The sequence below is a fragment of the Macrosteles quadrilineatus genome, unplaced genomic scaffold, assembly GCF_028750875.1.
Source record: "Macrosteles quadrilineatus isolate MER2022 unplaced genomic scaffold, UCM_ALF_1.0 Scaffold_2__2_contigs__length_208266976, whole genome shotgun sequence".
Classification (NCBI taxonomy): domain Eukaryota; kingdom Metazoa; phylum Arthropoda; class Insecta; order Hemiptera; family Cicadellidae; genus Macrosteles; species Macrosteles quadrilineatus.
In genome coordinates, this window is record NW_026542595.1 from 150,312,960 (window position 1) to 150,326,317 (window position 13,358).

General features: G+C 37.9%; 2 protein-coding genes across 3 annotated transcripts in view; both read right to left on the reverse strand.

Moving 5' to 3' along the window:
* LOC128986570 (general transcription factor IIE subunit 1) overlaps positions 1-5,799 on the reverse strand; it is a 38,721-nt gene extending 32,922 nt beyond the window's left edge. The window contains exon 1 of one of the 2 annotated variants that reach the window (XM_054407003.1): positions 5,633-5,799. The gene's annotated coding sequence lies outside the window, so the exon portion shown is untranslated. Of the gene's footprint in view, positions 1-5,537; positions 5,601-5,632 lie in introns of those variants that run through there. The other variant, XM_054407004.1, reaches the window with a different exon arrangement.
* A 2,066-nt stretch (positions 5,800-7,865) lies between these two features.
* LOC128985029 (uncharacterized) lies at positions 7,866-10,676 on the reverse strand. Its single transcript, XM_054404404.1, has one exon. It carries the CDS (start codon positions 10,674-10,676, stop codon positions 7,866-7,868), a length of 2,811 nt encoding a protein of 936 aa, XP_054260379.1.
* Positions 10,677-13,358: the final 2,682 nt, after the last annotated feature.

Below are 13,358 nucleotides of genomic sequence, written 5' to 3' on the forward strand. Positions count from 1 at the left end.
TTATACTAGCTAGAGACCTCATTGTTGTAGTGAACGATTGCTTATGTTATGCCATTTTTAGGTTATGTTTGGTAAAACATCACGTCGTCAAAAGAAAGTTACTGTCTAGTGTGGTGCAGTGTGGTGTTGCACTGTTTGGAGTCATCGGACCATATGTTTTTGAGGACGAAAATGGGAACACCCCCCTGTCACTGTGAACTCGGAACGCTATTTGGAAATACTGAGGGGGTTTTTGGTTCCACAACTGAGGATGTTATGAGGGATAGATGACTAACACGTGATTTCAACAGGACGGCGCAACTTGTCATACAGCCAATTATTCAATGCCAGTTTTGCGTGAACTCTTTGCCGGTAAAATGATCTCTTGGTTTGGTGATGTGCTGTGGTCAGCTCGAACCACAGACTTAATTTTGTGTGACTGTTGGCTGTTGGGATACTTAAAAAGCAAAATGTTTCTTTCGAAATTTCAAACCATCCCTGAACTCAAGCAGTGTATCAGGAAAGAGATTGCTTCTATTCATCAGGCGAAGGTGACTGCAAAAATGCAAAAAAATGGAAAGCCTGTGTTTAGGAGAAGGCGATATAAACTGAGTGATATAATTTTTCATAAATGAAAATGGCATTGTAGTGTGTACAATATAACGTTATTTAATACATGAAATTGTAGTTTGTTCTTGAGTTATTCAGTATTAAAAACCGTCAGGTTATTTTGGCGCACCCTTTACAATTGAGATGTTTCTCTTGATTGTTGCATTCGTTGAGCCTAAACGTCTGTTTGCATCTGTCTACATTTCATGAGATTTGTTACGAGGATGTTAGTTATTTTTCTAGATTCTTATAGAATAGTAGACTATTATGCACAACATATAATGCTGCCATATGAATAAGAACTTTCCTCACTAGTCATGGCAACAGAAATGGAAAATGATTTTAAAGTAATATGGGTAATCTATAGACCTATATATAATACGCTAAGCTGATTTTTGTGAACAGAACTCCTCCCTCATTTTTGGACCGATTTTGATGATTAAAGTGTCAAAAAAATTGACCCTGATCTGTAGTTTTGCAAAGCGTTTTTCATTTTTTGAAATCTTTATTAGTTTGGGCAGGATCTTCCATCAAAGTTGGGTTTTCTACCATAAGATTAACATGGGGAATCTAAATATTTAATTGGAAACTTTGTCTCCACTAATTTGAGAGAACGGCTGGGCGTAGACACTTGGTAGAGGTGTCCAAAGAAAGGTCTCGGTCTGTAGATGAGCCATATCAAAAGAAAAACTAAGTAAATTCCCTTAGGGCTCTGCCCCAGAAGCCTTTAAAGTCCCCTTCCCAGATTGGTTTACATAATCGTCATCTGGATAATTGTTCACTACTTTTTAGTGAAAAAGCTGTTACGGTAATATTTAAATTGTATTTAAACAACACATATTATAGGGAGTTACTGAGTAAATGTCAAAAAGTAATATTTGCAATGTAGACTAATTTTCTGATTTTAAAATTTATTTTGTTCTGCATAATCACATGATTTGCAATATAACGTTCAATTACGAAATCATTGGAAAATCTTAATATTACAGTAACTCTTAAAATGATTTCTTATCAAATTACGTTATATCTATTGTACGGGTTGGTGTCTGCCTTTTTGACCACTTTTGTCGATATTTTGTCATATTATTCAAGACAGATCATCATAGGTTCATGAGATTGTTTTCATACATGTTTTCAATTATTGGAAAAGATTCCGATTGTGTAATCTTACTAATATTATAAATGTGAAAGTTTGTATGTTTGTTTGTTTGTTTGAAGTTCAATCACACATTAATTACTGGACGGATTGGGCTGAAATATGGCATGATGATAGCTCACATTCCCGATTAACATATAGGCATATTCTTATCTCAAAAATCCTTTCGGGCTCCGCCCCAGTGGCTCTGGAGTTTCCCATGTTAACCTTAAATGAGTACTCATATTTAAATGGAATTAAAGAATTTAGTCAGCTGTTGCAACTAAAAAGGTTGGTTCTGTGGTATGCAAAAGCATTAAAAGTTATAAGATTTACCAACAGGGTGCAGCACTATTATTATTTTTCGTTTATGAAAACAGCTAATTTGAATTAAGCAGCAACAAAAAACTGTGATAGAGGTATGCAATGAGAACCGGCTGTACTAAGCATTTTATACTGATATGCCAATCCCGTACGAAGGACGGGTACTCTGCTAGTCTATCTATATATATAAAATCCAATGTAGGCTATGTTTGTTTGTTTTTTTGTCCTTTATGGACTCCGAAACCGCTCAACAGGTTGTAATGAAACTTTTAAGCATTATTCAAGGATGGTTTGTGTGAAGTTTGGTGCAGATCCGTCAAAAGAGCTCCGCCCCAGTGGGTCTGGAGTTTACCATGTTAACCTTATGAGTACTCATATTTAAATGGGATTTAAAGAATGTTAACAGCTGGCTCAACTAAACAATTTGATTCTGTGATGTTCAATAGCATTAAAAAGTTAATAGGTTTACCAACAGAGTGCAGCACTATTATTTTTTAAATTCATGACAACAGCTAATTTGCAACCACTTGAACTTTAACCTGGAGGCGAGTTAGCTTAGCAAACGAGCTAACCTGAAGGGGAGTGAGCGCCGAACGGGCTCCATCGTAAAGGTGAGTGAGCGTAGCGAACAAACTTCAACCAAGACGTGATTGAGCCATGCGAACGAGCTCATCTTGAAAATGAACAAGCATTTGACATAAAACCACATTAGGACAGGACGACGTCTGTCGGGCCAGCTAGTACAATATAAAATAATTGGCACATGAAGAATGAAGGGCACGTTGCCTATTATGAGCCGTATCCATATTTTGTTAAATTAATAGTGGTTTAAAGCAACTAGATTATTTTTTCTATAATTTATAAGAAAAATGTGCATGATTTAGAAAGTCATTAGGGCTAATCTGCTAAATTGCAATTTATTGCAGACTTTTTAGAGATGTTACTTTGATGTATTCATTCAGCTTTTAGTGAAAACACAATAGGCTCTTTGATATTATTAAACTAACGAACAGGGTTGTACATGTTTACTAGCGCTACTCAGCAACAAAAACCATTTAATTTACTCTAAAAGAAATTTCTCAAAGTGCACCAGTAACTTACCCAGATAGTAACATGATCAAAATACCCAAACTCGATACTACAAAAAAGTTCAGGCCAGAGCCATTTTAATGCACTTGGATTGTGACATTTATTAATTCGGCTTATATTTCTCTTAACCAACGGATTATTCATCTGCAGAAGAATTTCATTGTGCTCTTATCGTATCTAATATTCAACACTAACATCCAAACACACAAACCTTGCCTAAAATAGTAGGCTACCTATATCTTGACAGATGTTTTGCAATGGCCTATTAAGGACCGTTGCCCACTTGGTTGGCCTTAAGTGAGATTTGTGAAAATAACTTTACACTTTGACTGTAAAACAAATTTCACAAAGAGTAATTACCATTTATAGGTCATACTGTCATGACAGAAAGGTAGTGTTCCTTTTGAACTAAATATCCTCATCCTTTCTAAGATACGTTGATTAACAACAATGCATGTAATTGTCACTATCTACGTAACAATTTATAGTAGCCTATTTGCTTTTTGGAAATGCAGCATTGCTTTTGTCATTTGCATTATTTGTTGTCAATGAAGCAGCATGACCATATGAACGAGGTGTTTTTTATAATGTCACTCTTTTTGATGCAGTTAGAAGAATTGTTGTAGGCCTAAGCCTTTAAAGCAACCGTCGATATCGACGGGTTTCACCTAAGTTAGTGGTAAATAAGAAATAGGCTACTATTAACATAACATTTATTAGAATCTTCTATATCGTTAAAACATTTTGATTTATAAATACAAACATTGTTTGTAAAATATATCGCCTTGTCAATAAGTTAGTTTTTATTGGGTGGTATTAAGTTCCGTAGAAAAAGTAAGTGATACATCCATATGTAAACCTTCCTTGATTTTGAAGTAAGATAGGCTAAGCTCTTTTACTGTGGGTCAATCCCCGGTTGATGCGATAGAAATTAGATGATAATAAATTACAATGCCGCACTTAACGAAACAATCGCCATGAACATCTCATTAAGTTAAAAGGACTCTAGGTAAGGACTTCTCGCCTCTTGGTTCTCTAGACGAGACGAATGCGAGATATGAGAGAAGCCGTGCTGAAACAAAACAATAGGTAGTCACAAACATCTCGGTAATAACCTTTCGCTAAGTAAAATTACAATCGAAACGTCTCGAGAGGTTCAAACAATCAAAACGTTTTGATTGTAACATCTCGCAATCGTGCATCACTAGTATAAGTTCAGTATTCTCAAACTGAATACAGCTTGGAAGTCCAGCGAGGAGGAACCCTTAGAACTTCACATTATGAGGTTAGCCTACAAAATCTCAGTTTCAAAGTGTAGCCAATAAGTTTCATTTGCTATTAACAAGTCTAATAAATATTTTACACAATCAATTCGTCTGCTCCATTAAGGATGGAAACCTCGAGTAACTTAACCCTCCCAGTGTTAGTTGACGAAAATTCGACAAGCAGCACACTTTGTGTAGTGTTACTTGTCGATTTTTCGACACGCAGACATCGTTTACGGCGAAGGCTCTATGACTGACTGAATCGGATTGAACTGGATCGAGTTAGGTATCGTTCTTTCCGTAATATTCTAAGCTTTCTCCAGAGGTCTGTCTCTAAGCGCTATTCATTTTAGTTCCGAAAATATTGTAGCAGACAGCTGACGTGCGTGTATTTGTAAACAGCTAGGTTCCCCCGGACCGATGACTGATGGGTTGTATTACGTTTATCATTGTTTTAGTGTTAAAAATCAAAAGTAGTAATATACGTGGTGCATTATAAGAAGATTTAAGTGGTTTTGAAGTGCTGGTTGATGATCCTGAAGAAGTAGGTAGTGATATTGATGTAAATTATCAGCCAGATTCCTAGCTATGGTTAGGCTATGCATTCTTAGCTAAACGCTATGTACTGAAATCAGTTTTTTGCCCATAACTTATTTATTTGCAAATCTACTTCCTTATATTATTATATATTTGTAATCCTCATAAAATTTAGAACAAAGTGGCTATTTTCAAATATTTATAGGCCTATAATTTATACAATTTCATTGAGCGCGAACTTATTTTTTTTTGAAAATTTTCGAAATTATATTTTTTTTTACCTAAAAATTTTTTTTTTTGAAAAAATGTTCCTTATGTTTTATATATAATATTGAAGCCCATGATTTTCCAAACAAAATGGTATATAGAACATTAGAATTAACATTGTTTTAAACTTCTCAGATCCGTTTTAATAAAACCTTGCAAATGCGCCAAAAATAGGTGGACATTAAGGCCTAAACTATGGACACTTGGAGGGTTAATACAAGTAGGCCTAAGTAAGTGAGTTTTTACTAATTACAATATTTTCATTGTCTATAACTTTGACCTAGTACGTCTACTGTCTAGGCCTATGCGTCGAGACTTTCAAAAATGCTTACGATTCATATGAAAGGTTGAGTAAACAACAAAATATCATGATGCGCAACGAAAATTAAAACACCGCACAATTAAGATGAAAAACAATAAAACTCACGTATTTAATTCAACTGCATTTAGTGTTATCTTAGCTTTCGTCTTCAGGCTTCGTCTTCTTCTGTCTTCTTGTTAGGTTAGGGTGGGCTTCGTTTCGACAATCGACATTCGACGTTCGACGGCTCGTCGCGTCGCTCGTCGACGTTTGTTTTGTTGCGTTTTGTTTACTTACACAAAAAAACATTTTTTCTTTTATTTGTTTTTAAGCTGATGGCTAGGCTATGGCTTTTTGAAAATCCATGCAACCTCGAAGAATCATTGATTTGCACTTTAATCGATTTAAATTTAAGAACATAAATTTATTAAAATATTGAAAATATAACATAGGTACAGAATTGAAAATCTATAACTGTACATTTAAAGCAGAGTCGGTATTGTCATAGTTCAGCTTTCGTAAATACACAAATACCATAGTTGCTTCCAAACAAAACAGCTGTTACAACCCTACTTAAGCACGGCCGCCTTTAACTCCAGGCCGCGGCCTTCGAACTTACAACGTCGCAAGTGGTGTTGGAACAGCTGATTTTTTTGGAAGCAACCAATGGTTTTTGTGTATTTTCGAAAGATTGATTACTGGACTAAGACAATAGCTTATTGACTCCGCTTAAAAATGTACAGATATAGATTTTAATTCATATTGTTTCAATTTTTAATTCTGTATGTTTTATTTTCAATGTTTTAGTAAATTTATGTTCATAAAATAAAAATTAAATCAATAAATTGCGAATTAATATATGAGCTGATGTCACATGTCTGCCATGTTATCTTATGGGACGTCTGTCACTGAACAATACCACTTGCAATGTTGCCAATTCTACCAGGCCGCGGCCTGTAGTTAAAAGGCGGCCGTGACTTAAGACGTTGCCACTTCGAAGGCCGCGGCTGACCAAAGGTCGCGGCTTACCAAAGGCCGCGGCCAGCAAGAATTGGCAACGTCGCACCAAGCCTCTACTCCCAGCCCGGCCGTTTCACCATTACAGTAGTATGGAACTATAGTGATCGTGGCTTAAATACATTGCATTTTTACACCCTTAGAATTGAGATAACATTTTGAGATTTGGTACAGAGTTAGCAAATAAATGTTTTATACAATGGCGTAGTTTTGAAAATTGAAATTTCGTTTAGTAGTACAGTATATATAATATTTAAAAAATTAACACAGAAAAGTTTGGAAAATCAAAGTGAAAAAGTTTCTACTAACATTTTTGTTTGTTGGTCAGAGTAGTTTCATCTGTGAAAAAGTTGTAGATAATTAAATATACATTACTGTTTGTACTTAACTATTCTTTCTATCATGCTTAGTTTTGTTAAGTTTTTTTTTTTTTTGTTAAATGAACAGAGTGAAACAACTTAAGTTTTGTGGCGCGGCGTGTAGCTGTCCGCAAGCTGTAGTGTAGTATCGCATAGCTATTAATTATTAATGTAGGCCTACTGAATTATTTCAAGCAGGTTAATATGCCTTTTGATTATCCTCAAGAAAATTTCTTTCTTGTAATATGTGTTGACATTGCCATAGGTTAACAGCCTTACTGCCAATTCTACCAGGCCGTGGCATGGAGTTAAAGGTGGCCGTAATTGGGTCTGATGATGATTGGAGTGTCCAATCGAAATCGATCACCACTTACCACCTTTTATGTTTATTTACCGTCTTGTGGGTAACAGTATAAGCTTGAATATGCGTTTTAAGTGTTATAAGACGTTTAATTTACATTCCGTCTATGCTTTTCAATTGCCAGACCAAATTCTAATCTGTGTTATTGATTTTTCACAATTATTTTGTACTTCATTGTTAATTATTGCTTTCCTAGTCAAGATTATATTTCCTGTTACCAATGTTTCTCTGTTTCTGTCATAGATTTAAGTTAGTTGTTAAGTTTTCTGAAAATGCATGTTGTTACCACATGGCTTCTTGAATCCACATTGTAAATTGGTGATCTTGCCGTTGGAATAAATAAAATAAAATTGTGGAACTAAGTAGGTACACGAAAACTTCAGTATCTAAAAGTCAATTATGATGATTAATAACCAACCCCTTACATTACAGCATTGATAAAACTATTGACTATACACTTCTATTGCCTTATTACCTTATTACCTTATTACCTCCTCCTTGGCTTGATACCAGCATAAGCTGGATAGGCTGCGTCAATATTTACAAAAACTATTTACAGTATATACAGACTTTTGTATGGTCATTAGACCAAAAGAACTTAAAAAACTTTATGGCGGTAGATTTAGAGTCCTGTAAGGTCGTCCTCAAAGAATTCCTTGAGTGAGTAATACGGCCTAGCTTTTAGCCAACACTTTAACCTTGCTTGAAACTGATTGTGGTTTAAATCCCTTACTGCAACCGGCAACTTATTGGTCAGTCTGAGGGCCATGACAGGGAAAGCGTCTTTTGTCCTGCTGAGCCTACAATAGGGTACGTCAATGTGATTTTTGCGTCTGGTGTTATGCGCATGCACCTGTTGTCTGGAGGTAAAGGTATTTACATTGGAGTGTACGTAGCTGACACATTGAAGGATGTAGTTACTATGAATGGTGAGTATGCCCAAGTCAGCGAATATAGGCTTGCAGTGCTCCTGTCGCCCGCTGCCAGTCATAATTCTCAGAGCTTTCTTCTGCTGCTTTAGGATTCTGGAGACATTAGCTGCATGACCCCATAGCTGGAGACCGTAAGTAACGTGGCTGTGGAATAAAGCGTGGTAGACCACAACTAGGTAAGCTTTATCAACTAGTCTCGTTAACTTCCTGAGAAGATGTGTTACTCTCGACAACCTCTTAGCCACGTTATCCACATGGTCTTTCCAACTCAGCTTTGGGTCAATCGTAAAGCCTAGCAGATTTACCTTGACAACGTCCTGAGCCAAGTTTGAATTAAGTGAGCACAGGATTTTTTGTGTCTTGTCTTGGTTTAGTTTTAATTTGTTTGTCTCAAACCAGTCCTTTGCTGCCCTAAACATCACTTCAGCTCTTTCTGAGGCAGTTCCTGGATTGTTACCAACAGAAATTAGGGTAGTGTCATCAGCAAACCTGAGTGCATTGCCACTTAGCTCAAGATCGTTTATGGCTATCAGAAAGAGGACAGGGCCCACAACCGATCCCTGAGGCACCCCGTGAGGAACATTGAGAGCTCGGGACTTAGCTCCAGCTATCGAGACGACCTGCTGTCGGTTCTCCAAATATGTCACAAAGGTGTCGTTAACTGCACCACGCACCCCATATTTATTTAATTTGGCAAGCAGAATGTCATGTGAGACGCAATCAAATGCCTTGCTCAAGTCACATAATGTCAAGGCAACAGTGTTGGTATCCTCAAAGGCTTGTCGAATGCGATGTACGAGCTCAGAGACGGCAGTGACAGTTGATCTGTCTTTACGGAAGCCGTGTTGAAGATTGGACATCAGGTTATTGCGCTCAAGATAAGAGACTAGCTGGAGTTTGATGGCTGTTTCAAAGACCTTAGCGAAGGTTGGTATGATAGATATGGGTCTATAGCTCTGTACACTTGCTGGATCTCCTTTTTTGTATATGGGGACAGTTCTAGACACCCTTAGAATTCTAGGAAATATTCCGGCACTCAGGCAAGAGTTCAGGACCTGGCAAAGAGGGATGGCAACAATATTAACAGTGTGTTTTAGGATGACAGTAGTCATTCCATATATGTCGGGGCTGTGAGAGGTCTTAAAATGGCCTACCATGGTGACAAGGCTCTCTGGTGTAAGAGGTTGCCAGGATGAAAGGTTGGCATCAGGAGACTGTATGCCTTTGACTACTTCATTATTATCTACAGGAGCGGTGCCTACAATGCCTGCTACAGTACTGATGAGATGGGTGTTAAAGTCATCGGGGCTAGCAGAACATTTAGAGGCAGGTGACGGCCCTTGACCGGTATTACGGTTGTTGTTGACCAAGTTCCAAACCGCCTTACAAGGATTTAGCGAGCTTTCAATGAGCCTCACATTAGAAGCTTTCTTTGCCTGGTCTATTTTAATTCTATACAACCTTTTGGCTCTGGTGTAAAGATTAAAGAAATGCTCCCTATTGGCGGGGGTCTCCGCTGTCATGTACCTATCCCTGAATGCTAGAACAAACATTTGTATCTGCTTCAGCTCTGCAGTAAACCAAGATTTGTCCCTAGGCCGGAGTGGGGTTTTTTTGGTTTGAGGGTTTACTTTTTTGCTGACTTTTAAGGGGAAAAAAGTATTAAAAACTGAATTGTATGCATCAAAAAATGCCTCAAAAGCCGATTCGGCTTGCTTGCCAAATAAGACATCATCCCAGGGGACCTGTGAAAGAGCATGTTTAAAACTAGGAATAAGATCTTCATCTAATAACCTATAATGTCTAGTATAGAGATTTAACCATGCAGGAACTGTTAAAGAAGGACTCACCATACTGGAGTTGACTTCCATGAGAACCGCTTGATGGTCCGCCACATACGGTTCGGTTGTCCAAACCTGATATTCCCATATGTTAAGATCTGTGGCCACTGTATCAAGGCAGCGAGGTCCACGCGTAGGCAGAAGACTAGTGATGAACAGTCCATGAGAGCGTAGAAGATCTACGAAGTCATTGGCCATTACATCGTTGGCATTGAGGGTTATGTTGAAGTCTCCGCCCAAAATAATGTTTTTCTTGAAACCAGCAAGATAGCCTAGACACTGGTCGAGCAGATCGAAGAACTTCAGAACCTGCCCATCAGGCGAGCGATATATGCTGAGGACGATGAGGGATTTGTCCATCAGTTCTATACCAGCTATCTCAATGTCGAGTTCACTGCAATACTGCACAAGATTAATAGGCCTAGACCCAGTGAGCAAGTCATGTTTCACATATATAGAGACACCACCATTCTTGTGCAGGTCACGACAAAAACTTGCTACTAGTTGCAATGAGTTCAGTTTACTGAAAGCGTGTATCTCATCGTTTCCTAGCCAATGTTCACAGGCACAGAAAACGTCTAATTGATTTTCTTCGCAAAAAAGTGAGGTGACATTTAATTTAGTACGCAAACACTGAATGTTAAGATAGCCAAATACCATATGATTACTAGTTTTAGGTACAGGAGCCACATCCCTGGCCAAGTCGTGCTTCCTAGGCACATTTGAGGTTAGAGGATTTTGTATTGTCCTATTGTCTGTAAAAGCTAAGGAATCCGAGATGGGCACTGGGACAGCAACATGTCCTACGTCACTGCACTTTTCCTTGGTTCCCGGAATAAAAAACGCTTCAATGTAATGTTCTTGGGCCACAATTTGCCATCCAAAACTTTGTCCTTGTGGATAAAGTCACAACCTATCTTGAAACTATCATTGGAGCCTTTTGTTTCTAACTTCTCAATCTGGAATTCCACTCCCGGGAAGACTTTAGCCACGTAGCCTTGAACATCGGCCACCTCGGTACCTTTTTTGACTTTCCCCAAGTGTAACCAGGCTTTCTTTGCCCCTTTTAGGGTTTCATCATCCGAAGTCCCCACAAGAACTTGTTTAGCGGTTGTAGATCTAGGCCTAGTCACGGTTCTTCTCGTCACCGACCTTGCCTCTTGTCTGTCTTGGTTCGTAGCAATAACTTTGGCACTAATGTTTGAGGTAGCTACTGCCGCATAACTCAGCTTATGGTCCACATGAGATGCGCTAACACGGTTGTTACTTGTCTCATCACTCGTCAGGTTGGTCTTGTTCTTCCTATGTTTGTTACCAACAGTAGTCCAGACAACATCAGATTTGTCTGTTGACAACATGCAGTTCTTCTTCTTCTTGTCAGATGCTTCTTCTGTTGGCGCAATGTCGTCTGCTGCTGATTTTTTTTTGCCTTGTCCATTTCAGTGACATTACTGACATTTGACATCGTCATATCAATCGTCATGGTCTTAGGATTTAGGTGGGCAGATTTTCCCATCCTTGTTAGTCAGTCGTGACGTCACGTTGATTCGATCGATTCGGGAAGTCGATGTAGTTCTAAATATCGTCTATCGATATTTGATCGTTATTCGCGTCGAATTCGTTAACATAACATCATGGTTGATGGTTATGGTTGTAGGTTGTTATTAATGTAGGTTTAGGTTGTTTCTCTACAATCTATGAATATGAAGTATGATTGTGATAGTCACAGTAGAAAACGCTTTTAAACTAAAGTTATAGAACGGTCTGTAAATTAAATTTACCGCTCATATGCAAATCTAATTGTGTTATCGGTAATAAGGAGCTTATAACCAAGTTGGACTTGGCTTGTGACCAAGTAAAAGATAAACAAGAACTTGAAGCTAATTATAGTATTATACAGGTTATGGCCAAAATCCTGCTTACAAGCACGCCTGCAAACAAATTTGCTATACGTAGATACTTCGGTTTCTTGCAATTTTAATAGAAAATTGGTCGTATGTATTAACAAAGTGTAATTTCGATTCCACTTGATCACCATCATTATTATCTTCTGTTGCCTCCATTTAAAATCCTCTAATAGGCCTAGGCCTAAGTTAATACTTAAGTCATATAAATATAAAAATGTATAATTTAAGTTAAACTAGGCCTAGGCCTATCCAGAAAACAACTTCTCGTAAGTTAAGTACGGGTATAAATTAAAAATTAAACTAGTGAGTTATATCTGAAAACACGATTAACAACTTTTCTTTCGTTACGCTTGTCGACATTACATGCAATCCAACCAAACAAAAACAAAGAAAGAACCAAAGAACGAGAATCTAGAGTCCTGAACCTAACCAAGCAAGATTCGAGAAAGAAGATGGAAGCGTTTCGTTTCAGCGATTCTCAAGTAAAGTAAATTAGGGGTATTCGATATCGACTATTGACTTGTGGAGCTATGCGATACCAGTACGATAACTGCATCGCATCAACGATGACGTCACGACTGACTAACAAGGATGGGAAAATCTGCCCACCTAGGATTTATACCCCTATCAGAGTGGTCAGATTTTCCTTCTGGAGCGGATTCAAATGATTCCGTTGTGGTCAGATTGCAGTCGCCGTGGTGGACGTTGTCGTCTGCTTGAAATATGTTTTGATTTTGAACTTCCGGCATTTTTGTCAAAATAATTGAGGTTAGGCGAGATTCTAGTTTAATGTTATTCTGATTCAATGATTCCATTTTTGAAATTAATTGGTTATGGTCTTGATTAAGATCCTTTACTAGTTTTAGTAGTTTACCGACTGTTTCATGGAGAGTTGTACAATTTTCATTGCTACATACATACGTTCTCATGGTTGCCATGCGACATAGGCACTTTTCACAAGTCCACTGAATAAATTGGTGTAGCCTGTTTATGTCACTAAAAACACTTTTTGGAACTTTCGCACATTTTATATGGAACCACCTCCTGCAGAAACCATCACAGAATAATCCGTCTTGGTCTTCTTTCACTGTTTTATTACACACAGCACAGTCAGAGTTCTCATCGTCTACCGCCATGTTAACCGGAAGTCCGCGTTACAAAGTCATGTTACATGTTACAAAGTCTACGGTGTATAGCCAATGATAATACGTAATCAGTTGTTACAGAATAGACGAATTATCTCATGTTATGTTTAATCTATGGTCAAAAACTAAAAAAATATTTAAACTTAACAGCTCCATGCGCAAAACATGCTGACAACCCATAATCCAATTTGCCGGATGACAACCACTGAGCTATAACAACTGCTGCTAGCCGCTAGCCTGCTATCAGCGGCTTTCAGCGCCAGCCAATTGGAATCAAAATCAAAATCAAA

Bases quoted from the DNA above. Each gene is read 5' to 3' on its own strand.
- LOC128985029 (XM_054404404.1), bottom strand. From the start codon at position 10,676: ATGGTATTTGGCTATCTTAACATTCAGTGTTTGCGTACTAAATTAAAT.